We start from the raw sequence: 11,359 nt of genomic DNA, 5'->3' as shown, positions 1-11,359 counted from the left end.
TCAGGTGCTTCCTGCTGCAAATGACTGGGCTGTATTTTTAGCAGAATCGCTGAGACCACGGGTGGCCACTGTTCGTGTAGCTGAAACAGTGGGTGGTTTGGTGTTTGGCTTAGGAGAAGATATAGTTGTAGCTCCTACAAATGTATTTGTTCCTGCTTCCACAGGACTTCTACAACAGAGAAAATCTAGTGCGCTTCAGGGAGGTACGCAGGCAGGGAGCTGCAGTTGCTTTCTGCTTGCCCCAGCTCCTCCCAGCCCCGCTTCTACTCACACCCTCTGCTTTCCTGATGTTTAAATGCTCTGCAAAAGGTTTGCACGGGTGGGGGACACCAGTGTCCCAGTGAGCCTGGAGCAGACACGGTGACAGCCACAGCCTGCGCTGGCTCTGCATGGGCTCACAGACAGGCAAGGAAACGAGGAGATGCCTTCATCACTGAAACAGCGTGCCCGGCTCTTGCAGGGCTGTGACATCCTTGGTGACCCATTCAGCACCTGAAGAAGCTCCCACTTTCCATGCAGTGCTGCAGACTGTGGATTTTTTGCTGGAGGGGAAGGGCGAGCTCCATTTTTCAGTGATGTGCGGTGACGTTACACCTCCTGGTGATTCATCTCGTAACTGGAGGGAGCCATTAAATGATTAGGAGAAGATTAGCAGCAGTAAAAGATCCTTGGCACACAGTAATAGATCCAGGTAGAGCTCCCAGAAAGTTCCAGCTGTTAGGTGAGTGCGCAGCCAAAACATTAAAATACAAGATTTACTGCTCTCCTTGCTAAGCAGGGAGGAGGATTAGACCAATTAGATTTTCCTGGTATAAGGTTCCTCCACTGCCAAAATGGGAGTTTGAAAGTTGTGGAGCCGAAGCAGGCAGGGCAGGAGCTGGATATGGATAGCTTCCCTCCTCTTCCTGGGAGTCTGAGCAAATCCCCCCTTGCAGCTCTCCAGAACAGCCAGCTGTAGCGAGGGGTAAAACCGTTCTTAGCTTTGTAAAGCTCCTGAAGTACTTTTCAGCCAGTGATCTCATTACGCTGGAAGATATCCAGGGACTGTTAGGGGAACTTTTCATTGATGTTATTACAGTCTTGTTCTGAAACACCTTACGGTTTTTCTTCGCAGTGGGTGAGTACGTACGTGTGAGTGTGTTCACTGACACACTGTCCTTTCAGGACTTGTTTTTAGGTGTGCAAGGATTTCTGGTGCTCAGTCAAAACTGCCAGATCCTGTGTTGTCTGAACGTAACGCAAGGAGAAATGACATCTCCCCTGGGTCCATGTATCTCTTTCCTCACATTAGGTAGGCAGCCAAGTGAGCAATTCGCTTCCTGTTTTCAATTTAAGACACATTAGAAAAGTAGTTTTGGCACTGCTGGTGCGGCTCGCAAATGGAGCTGGGGAGCCTTGGCTAGCTGCCGGAAAGCAGTAGCTCTGCCCTCAGAGAGGGTGAGCAACCACCTTTGGCAGAACCGGCTGCGTCGGTGGCCTCTTGGACCCGTACTATTCCTCTTCTCCGAACAGTGAGTATGATTATGTCCCCCCAGTGCTGTAAAGGATTGGCCCAGAAGAGAGTCAGCTCCAAACTGGAGCTGTGAAACACAGCTACTGAGTATAGGTGAGAAGAAAACCACTTCAGCCAGGTAGGAACAGGAACTGTGACCCTCCGTGTTTCTCACCCTTCCACTGGCACCAGCACAGCAAACCAGACGATGCGCAGGTAGGTACATCCACTGGGGTACGGAGCAGCCCTATGAATCCTCCAGACACGATGTTGGCTATTTTATGAAACTTCCGCAGTAACACCTCTTCCGTCCCTGTTCAGCAATGAACATATTTAACTAGAAAGCAAAGACTGAGTAGGCTGGCCGTGATGTACAGCCAAAGGAAAAGTAACCTACTCTTTAAATGTGCCTTATTTAAATTTTGGGGGACGAAAGCTGTGATGCTGTGTCTGTAGAGAACTCAGCAGCTTAAGGCCCTTACACAACTAATAGTTTAGTATTATTTAACAGTGTTTGTGCTAGTAGTGACAATTTGCTGGCTAGGAATCAAAAGGTAAGTTCGATAAATTGAGTATTACATCCATTATTCTGAGAGCTGTTTGCTTTATTCCATTTGGGAGCAAGCTCAGATGCGTCTGCGCTTTAGCTGTCAATTAACGTGCTCTCCTGCACTTTCAATTAAAAAGGGTTGTCTTCAGGCTCCGTCAGAGGAGCTGCAGAAAGTCTTGACGGGGCAATTTACGACGCTACCAGCTCTTGCTGCTGAAACTCGTCACCCCTGTGGCTGAGTCAGAGAAACGGAGGGTGTAACCGGCCACTGCTTCAGTGCAGGGGCCAGTCTTCAGGCTGAAGCCGACTGAACGCTGCCAGTGAAGATCAGTTTGGCACTGAGACAGCTGTGGTGCGGGCAGTTGAATAGTTGGGGTGGAAAGCGTCAACAGAACGGGCAGGGTGACGTGCAGGCACCAGTAACTTGTACCTCTACCATGCTTTCTTTGACTGCTATAATCAGAACGTAGTTAATTATACGAAGATTGCTCTGCTTGGAGACACGTATCTCACATCTGATATGGAAGTGGTCAAATTCAATTTATATTTGCTTTCACTCTGCATTTCACACTTTATTGCGCATCTGCGCTGGCAAGGTGGTTTCCAAAACTGAACAGACAGGAAAGCATGATGCTGTAGCTTTTTGGTATGCTGAAACTACAGTAAAATGACATTACCTAACCTGGACAAGCAAGAACAGAAAAGGGAACTCAAATGCACGGCATCCCAGAATTTGGTAAATTTTTAAAAGAAATATCCAAAATAAATAGCTGGCACCATTAAGAAATGTGTAATATTTCCCCTGTATTTGTTTGGTGAAAATATCCTCCTTACCCACAGCACATAAACAGCACCCAGGAGTGGCACCTGCTCAGCATGCCTCAATTACAACTTCATTAAATGCCTTATTTCGTGCAAGTTTTTCCTTCTTGGTCTCGGTAAGACCACCACTCATGACCAGGCTTGAAGCGCAGTCACTAACAAGGGGATTCAATTTTTGTTTCTCCTGCCATTAGGTCTCGGTACCACTGACCTAAGCAGTTTTGTTGAGTGCACTGGACAGACCTCATTGCTCTGGACTGGCACAGTCCTCTCTTCTACCTCGGTTATACAACAGGTAAGAGTTCTTGGGTTAAAGTAAATTTTAAAGCTTTAATGGTCTAAATAAAAAAGTACAAACCAGTTTTACAATAGAACCTGGTTATTTTTCTGCGATTTAGCAAAACCAAGGGAACAGGCTCTTTGCATGCAGAATTCAGGACACACACGGAGCTGCTGCCCTTGCACGCCAGGCCTTCACCTTCCAGAACGCCGGCTTCAGCTCAGTGAAACATCTAACTCGCTGCAGGGGCTGCGGTCTTCTGACACAGCCTGGCCAGCAGTCCAGCCATTTGTAAAAGTGAGTTCACACCTTCTGCTATCTTCATATGAGTGTACCCGATTTCCTGGGGATAAAGACATTGTAAAATCTTCCGTTTTCTCCCCCAGTCTACGTACAGTATGACTAACGACTAAATAGAACATATAACCCTTACTGCTAAGAGACCACCTTCGAGTCACTCGAACTTCAGAGAAGTGTATCTTCTCATGTAAACCAATTAGAATGCCTTTTTTTTTTTTTTTTAAATCAAAGCCTGTATTTCCCCACTTCCTTTATATGCAAGGCGCATACATTTGAAGACAGGTTTTAAATATGAAAAGTGATTCCATTACACCAGTTTACCATTTGTCAACTGGCTCTTAATACAATTTAATATTTTACTATCTATTGGACTAGAATCAAGTATGCGCTTGAAGAAAGTTCTCAAGCAGTTAGTTGAGGCTTTGATGTAAATAATAAATTCAGCCAGCATGACGTTTGTTATTAATTCTAGTTGATCACTAAAGTGACTTTTGGCACTTCTGTGGGTGGTTAGACGTTAAACTTCAAGTGACCATTCTTACTGACAAACTGATGATGCAGAGTGGGAAAGAAAGCAGTAATGAGTTAAGGAATACTTTTTTCACGCTAATATATAGCAAATCTTAAGGAGAAAACCCTGAGGATGCCCCTGTATTAGGGATCACATCCTCTTCTTAAAAAGCCCCAAAAGACCCCATGAGGAACTAGGTTAGTACTAACCTTGATAAATTCCAGTTTCAGATATTCTGGCATTTGAAAGGTTTTACACACACGGAAGATGTTGCCAATCACATCTTCTGGAGCGTATCCAAGTCGCCACAAGTGGGCAAGAATCTGTGCAGGCAAGAATAATCCCTCATTTATCTGCAAAACTTATCAGCTGAGTCAAGTATATTCACTTTTGGAACAGCTGTATATAACTACTGGAACTGCATGTACTATTTATCAGATGATTTAACCTCAATTGTTTAGCAAGCAATTTCAATACAACTTGCTTTTTTGCTTGTTTGGCTTATTCATCTGAACAAACCTCTGCATAAAAAGGATTTAATTCATCAACTCATCTACATGGTATTGCCCTTATCTTAAAAAACAACACACACTGTGAATTCTTCAAAACAAACAAGAATTCTGTAGAGAAAAAGTGTCTGTCTACGCTGACACAACACATGAAAACCAACCTTGTACGCTTCATCAATATTTGCATTTACGCAGTGTTGTATCATTTCTTTCACAAGCAGAGGATGAGGCTCGTCACATACCTATATCCAAGAGAAATATTACCCTTCAAAATATTAGAAGACTCTGCATTAAACCTCTGGTATTTTCACTGAGCTTCTATACAGTTGAAGTACTGAATCAGACACATTCTATAATACAGATTAAATTTTAAGTAATATGACTTTTCAACTATCCTGCCACGGCAGACTCAATAGCACGAAATGAGAACACCCAAGCAATAGATTCAAAAGTTATCACTGTGCAATTTCCCAGCAGTTATGTGATTCGTGTGCTTTGAGAGAGCTGGAAAGCCACAAAGTCTCGGACGCACCATTAAGGACTGCTAGCGCTCTCTTCCTTTTCAGAAGGCACATGCACTTCTTTACAGCCTAATGCTGTAATCGCTACATACATAGTGCTGTCTGCAAACTGGCAAAGCACCTTCAAAGGCTTATATATCTGATGGAAGTTCTCACACAGCTGTAGCGCTAAACTTCTAGCATCACTCTTTTACGCTATTACTAACCTTAAAGACGTTTTCACTGTTTATAAAGCCAAATCCAGAATATGTGGACTGTAAGTTGTTTAATGCCTGTGAAAGAAAAAGTAAGACTTCATTTATTTTCTGAAGTGCTCTATTTCTCATTCCCCTCCTCAGGATGAAATACACTTTTCAGAAAATGATGCCAAAGAAGCAGTTTTCAATTAAGCAACAGAGTAAACCGCAAATGTATGCAGACTTTGTTTCCTCCCACAAATTTGGTATCCAGTTCTCACCAATTCACTTTTAAGGAGCAGATCCACCTTAAAACCTCACAAAACCAAGTATCTTAGTTACTCTTGTGCCACAGGTCACAGCCCCTTTGCTTTACCTCTCCAAAGATAAATCCTTGAAAGCCACAATTCAAAGGTATTTTGCTTTAAACAGAAGTCTTTGTTTCATTGCCTTTCCTCTTTTACCTGTCTCATATCTCCTTGGGCTGTGAAGATAATGGCTTCTAGTCCATCATCTGTATATGGTACATCCTCTTTCTCAACAATTTTCAGTAGCCTTGCAAGGATCTGTGAATCTGTCAGCTTGGTGTAACGCAGCACTGCACACCGGGATTGAATAGGTTCTGAGGACAGAGAAGCGTAATTAGCATTTCCCTCTTTTCTCAAAAAAATACCATTTGTTTTCATCTTGGAGGAAGATATCTCAGCTTCCAACTCTTCATTTGCCTTCTTTTAAAGAACATGTCAGCTCCAGACAGAATACAACATCTCCTTAAGCGTATACAATTGTTACAGTCCTTCACTTGAGCCCAAACGTGCTACTTGAGTTTTCCCAGATATGTGCAAATATATATGAAGCTCAGCTTCTTCTGTTCTCTTGGTTTTCTGAATGTATATGTTTATCATTGCTAAACAAGAAAAGTCTAAAAGTCTACAATATGTTAGCCTATAGGCAAACTTTTATGTTTCAGAAAGCAGGACAACAAAAGGGGTTCAATACCCATCAAACAATACATCAAACATCTTAAACTGTAGCAGGGTTGGATGGAGATTAAGCCCAACGTATGAGAAATCTGCTTCTGCAGTCATCCATAGCACTATCCATCAAAAACTGCTGTTCAGAGGGTTCACCAGCTACACAAATATACTGTTCTTCTATTAGCTGGAGGTACTGGTGGTTTGATTTTTCAGAAGTACCACGGTTTCTTGCAACTAGCAGGTCCAAGGTATTTCTGAAAACTGCCTTGGAAGCTAGCCAACAGTATGGAGAACATATGACAAAAACTCCCAGGGACTAGCAGCACCTTACCTATGATTTTGTCAGAGGCATTGCACGCAAGTGCGAAGCGCGTTGTTTTGGAATAAATTTCCATTGTTCTTCTCAATGCTTGCTGTGCTCCATCTGTCATGCTGGGGGAGAAAAGAGTTAGGACAGATTTTGCCCTTCACTGACTTATTGGTGCAGCCTAATAACTATTTTTATACAAGCTTCAGAGTTTACTGATATTAAACAGTGCTTTGTAAATTACTTGATATTCTGGCTTGATAGACTAAGCAGCTTTTTCTAGTCATGAACAAATCACCCCGCAATGCAGGTAGTCACCGAGACCTGCATAAAACTAACACGCAAAACTAAATCATTCATACTCTGAAGAATACTGCTAAGAATACTACTACTTATACGCAGATGGAGGAGAATGTCCTGTTTTCATCCAGTGAAATTGTCTATGTAAGCCAGACTCTTTTCCAAGGGAAAGAGCCAGTAAACTGGAAGATGCTACTTCATATCCAGCTAAATCACAAAGTGTTTTACCCCAATATTCAGTATCTCCTTTGAAGGAGTGATCTCTGCTTGATATGAGTAATGTCATAAGAACACTGTTCAATGCATATTTATTTCCTAAAAAATTATTTTTGATAGCCTGATAGAAACATCTAAGACTGTCCAAGACAGCAGCTCCACAGACAGGATAGATGCAACACATTTCCATAGTAGCTGAGGTTAAGAAGAAAACAACGTACCTGTCTGCTTCATCAAGGATGATTATTTTATGCCGACCTTTTGGAAGTGTGACCTTTTGCTGGGCAAACATTTTGATTTTGTTTCTCACAACATCAATGCCTCTGGAACAATAATTCAAGTGATTCATGATCAGCTGGGTGAAATTACATAATAGATTTTATTCAGCAGCCACAGTGGCTAAAGCGCTCCTGAGCTCCCTATTCTCCCGCTGTTTGTTCCTGCCCCTTCAGCTGTGCCAGTATAACTGTTGTGAAACCATGTTGTAAGCCAGGCTGCCGAACTGATTCAGATTTAAACACCAATACTCCTCGTTTTTGGAGGCTTTGAAAAAATAATTTAACAGTATCAGTATATATGTATCAGTAGCCTTACAGTACTGCCACAAAATTACTTATGTTTGGCAAAAGGCAGGAGTAATAAATGAACAAGGGCAGAAGCGTTTAATGCTGCTTTGCTACTTTGCCAGTACTTCACACAGCTACATCCACAGTCCCAGCTATAACTCAGAAGAGTTTAAGAAAAACAGCTGGACAGACTGCACCATTTTAGCGCACCACGGGTGCTTTCCCAGACAGAGTCCCAACAAAGACTTACTTTTAAAAATAAAGGATTTTACTTTTTTGTTCTGTTCAGAAAATGAATGTTGTGATTCTATACTCTTCTATAACTGATATTAACAAAGGCAGGTAAAATGTATTGTACTCATAAACAACCCTCTAGGAAATGTCCTCAGAATACTTCACGATGGGTCTGCTACAGAACTTGGGAAATATAATCAGCCCTTAGTGCCTGATCCTTGGAGTAGAGTCAGTGTCCTCTACATACCTAACACCCTTATCCCACATTTTAATCTCCAACTGCCCTTACAGCGCTAATTTCTATCACTTCACTTTTTTTTCTTAAGCATTTAAGAGTTCCATTATAAACAACTTGTTCACTTTTTGTTCTTAGGAGGATCTTCATGAACACAGGAAGCTTAACTCTTTAAAGTAAATTCAAGAAAACAGTACCATTCTGGATTCTGCACTCCAACTGTTTATATTTTGGTGTATGAAAGTATCTATCAAGTTTATAAAACATCAAGTAATAATATCTATGTTGATAGGTGGCCACCAAAGATTGCCTAACTTTTAGTTGGAAAAGCGGCATTAAAATAAGTACTAGAGGCCTTACCATAGCATTAAGCCCCTCACACTGGCCTGAGTTGAACTAAAAATAAAAATGGATACTTGCTGCTGCATGAAAAGTTTGATAAGGTTTATTCATTCTCACCTGTCATTTGAGGCATTCAGCTCCAGAACAGCATCCTTTAATGCAGGACCAAGCAAAGCACGAGCCAAGCACAGGATACTGGTGGTTTTACCTGTTCCTGGGGGACCCTAAAAATGCAAAATGCAACAATTGCCGATAAGTTTAATGTCTTTTTCTAAGCTGTACTCTCTACAATGCTCCCCAGTCATGAAAAACAGCTGCCACAGAGGAACTGCAGAGAGAACATCAGACTAGAGGTTGCCTGAGTTCAGGATCCTGCCTCCAACAGAGGAGAAGCTGCAGGGAGAAGCACAAGACATGCTTCAATAAGCACCTGAGGGCCAGGTCAGTTTTTAACAGAGCGCTGTTCACTATTTGTGTATTCTGCCAAGAACAGTGCTCTGTGACCATACAATCAACATCTCTCTTACCAATACATTCAGGCACAATGCAAATCTATACTGGGAGGCTATTGTGGCTAGATTTCAGAAGTCAGGACCAACACAGTGAAATACAGCACAAGACAACAATACTTACAGCAATTATAATATTTGGTACGTTGCCCTCTTTTGCAAAGACCTAAGAAAGAATAAAAATTTTAAAAATTACGTAACAAAATAGTGGGAACAAATAGTTTCCAATTCTATTTTAATAATGAGAAACAGAGCTACAATTTCTTTTCTTCCCTCCTGCTTTCATTTTTTGAACCTTGCTGCTTTCATGGGTTTTTTTTGTAATTGAACCGTTAGAAGTCAGTCTCTAGAATAATATGGGAAAACTTAAAAGCACTTAATCCCACAGGTCTTTAGTACTCTTGCCTTTCCTTTGCATCTGTTACATTTGCTAGTATAACCTTTCTGTTAACAAATACTGTGTTCACAAACTAATTTGTCAAGGAAAATATTTTTCTTCCAGAAAAAAATTATATTTATGTTTCTTTCTGTTGTTACATAAATTATATTTATTCATTGAAACAATATTATTATAACAGCTACAAATTTTCTAAGCTGTATCAAAACACGGCCAATTTAAAAAACATCCAATTCAGCAAGGTATTATTTCCTTAGAACACCACTCAAACATGTCCTAAAATAAGTAATTTCTTAAGTATATGTCGTGGTTTAACCCCAGCCAACAACTAAGCACCACGCAGCCGCTCGCTCACTCCCCCCACCCAGTGGGATGGGGGAGAGAATCAAAAAAAAGTAAAACTCGTGGGTTGAGATAAAGACAGTCTAATAGGACAGAAAGGAAGGAAATAATAATGCTAATGATAATAATAATAAAATGACAATAATAGTACTAAAAGAATTAAAATATACAAAACAAGTGATGCACAATGCACTGGCCGACCGATGCCCAGTTAGTTCCCGAGCAGCGATTTGCCCCTCCCAGCCAACTCCCCCCAGTTTATATACTGGGCATGACGTCATATGGTATGGAATATCCCTTTGGCCAGTTTGGGTCAGCTGTCCTGGCTGTGTCCCCCCCAGCTTCTTGTGCCCCTCCAGCCTTCTTGCTGGTTGAGTATGAGAAGCTGAAAAATCCTTGACTTCTTAGTATAAATGCTACTTAGCAGCAACTAAAAACATCAATGTGTTATCAATATTATTCTCACACTAAATCCAAAACACTGCACTATACCAGCTACTAGGAAGAAAATTAACTCTATCCCAGCCAAAACCAGGACAGTATATCAGAAAGTTTTTTTCCACATACTCCAGTATGGATGTAAAAATACAAAGTGCTTTTACTGGTCTGTGGATCTATACAGAATTGGTTTTTGAGCTAACCCCTAAAAAAAATGAAGGGACAGCTACACACCTCCAATCGGCTGACTGTGTCTTCATTTCCAACTATTTCACATAGTTTCATGGGTCTGTATTTTTCCACCCTGTAAAAGTAAAACCCCACACACTTCAGCACATCTGATAAAACTTTAATAGTGCCTTACACTGACAGAAAAGGGGGATTACATTAAAATAGCATGGGGGAAATCCGACTGGATGTGTCTTTAGTGCAAACACTGCAGGGTCCCCCCCTCACTGCTAAGCACAGCATTCCACAACACTAATTCCTGAAAGGCTGTTTTACTTCCATTAGTATAAAAAAGAAAACGGAAGAACAAAATGCTCAACTCAGACACGAGTTTGGTGCCTCAGTCTGACATGACAGGGCTAAGGGGAGATACCGCTCTGTGCACCCTCTCATGGTTAACACAAGGCAGGGCTGACTTTGTCTGGACTCGATAAGGACTTCTTGCTTTCTACCCTAGGCTGCCCGGTGCCCTCTCCCCGCTCCCACCTCACAGGCCCCAGCCCTGCCTGGGCAGGCTATTAGGTGCAGGCAGAGCCCTCACCGCTGCCAGGACCCCCCACTTCCCAGGAGACCTAGCTCCTGCAGCTCGGCGGGCACGGGGGAAGGCCCTAAGCGGGCCGGGGCCGGGGCCGGGGCCGGGGCCGGGGCCGGGGCCGGGGCCGGGGCCGGGGCCGGCCCGCAGAGGGAGGCAGGTGCCCGCCTACACGACCCCCTCAGCGGAGACGCCGTGCGGCTACAGGCCCAACAGTGCGGCGCGAGCCCCCGCCTTCCCGCCAACAGCACGCCCCGCCCCCCGCTCGCTCCATAGGCTAACCACGCCAAGCCCCGCCCCCCGCCACGCTCTGCACCAATGGCCCTCTGCTCTTCCTCCCTCCCCCGGCCCCATCTCGCAGGCGCCCTATGGCCGCCCGCGCTCCCTCGCCAGCAGCCGCTCCCCGCCGCCTTCGTTGCTCACCAGGGCAGCTCGTAATGGCCGCCGCCGGCGGGAGCGGCCCCCGGCGGGTCGGCGGCCCCCCGCTTCTCGCCTGCCGCGGGCCCGGCCTTCTCGTCCTCCGCGGCCTCCACCTCCATCTCCATCCGAGCGGCGGCTAGCCCGGTCCGGCCCCT

The 11,359-nt window shown here is 43.6% G+C and overlaps 1 protein-coding gene across 2 annotated transcripts; it reads right to left on the bottom strand.

Moving 5' to 3' along the window:
• Nucleotides 1–3,174: 3,174 nt before the first annotated feature.
• On the bottom strand, nt 3,175–11,329 carry RFC2 (replication factor C subunit 2). 2 transcript variants are annotated; one of them, XM_050909015.1, is made up of 11 exons: nt 11,208–11,329; nt 10,259–10,328; nt 8,972–9,013; nt 8,456–8,562; nt 7,183–7,284; nt 6,470–6,570; nt 5,626–5,783; nt 5,192–5,257; nt 4,626–4,706; nt 4,165–4,278; nt 3,175–3,487 (listed from the first exon to the last, which is right to left on the bottom strand). In XM_050909015.1, the coding sequence occupies exons 1-11, from the start codon at nt 11,327–11,329 to the stop codon at nt 3,377–3,379; spliced, it is 1,074 nt and encodes a 357-aa protein (XP_050764972.1). In that variant the 3' UTR covers nt 3,175–3,376. The 2 variants fall into 2 exon arrangements, with proteins under 2 accessions (XP_050764972.1, XP_050764973.1); XM_050909016.1 differs by lacking the exon at nt 7,183–7,284 and having other exon boundaries at nt 11,208–11,326.
• Between the last annotated feature and the right edge of the window lie 30 nt (nt 11,330–11,359).

The sequence above is a fragment of the Gymnogyps californianus genome, chromosome 20, assembly GCF_018139145.2.
Source record: "Gymnogyps californianus isolate 813 chromosome 20, ASM1813914v2, whole genome shotgun sequence".
NCBI lineage: Eukaryota > Metazoa > Chordata > Aves > Accipitriformes > Cathartidae > Gymnogyps > Gymnogyps californianus.
Note: the sequence above shows the minus strand (reverse complement) of the source record. Positions and strands in the feature narration are given on the sequence as shown.

Bases quoted from the DNA above. Each gene is read 5' to 3' on its own strand.
- RFC2 (XM_050909015.1), bottom strand. From the start codon at position 11,329: ATGGAGATGGAGGTGGAGGCCGCGGAGGACGAGAAGGCCGGGCCCGCG. The intron at 10,329-11,207 runs GTGAGCAACGAA...TTACTTTTACAG, and splicing joins GGCCATTACGAGCTGCCCTG to GGTGGAAAAATACAGACCCA. The intron at 6,571-7,182 runs GTACGTTGTTTT...TTTCTCCCCCAG, and splicing joins ATCCTTGATGAAGCAGACAG to CATGACAGATGGAGCACAGC.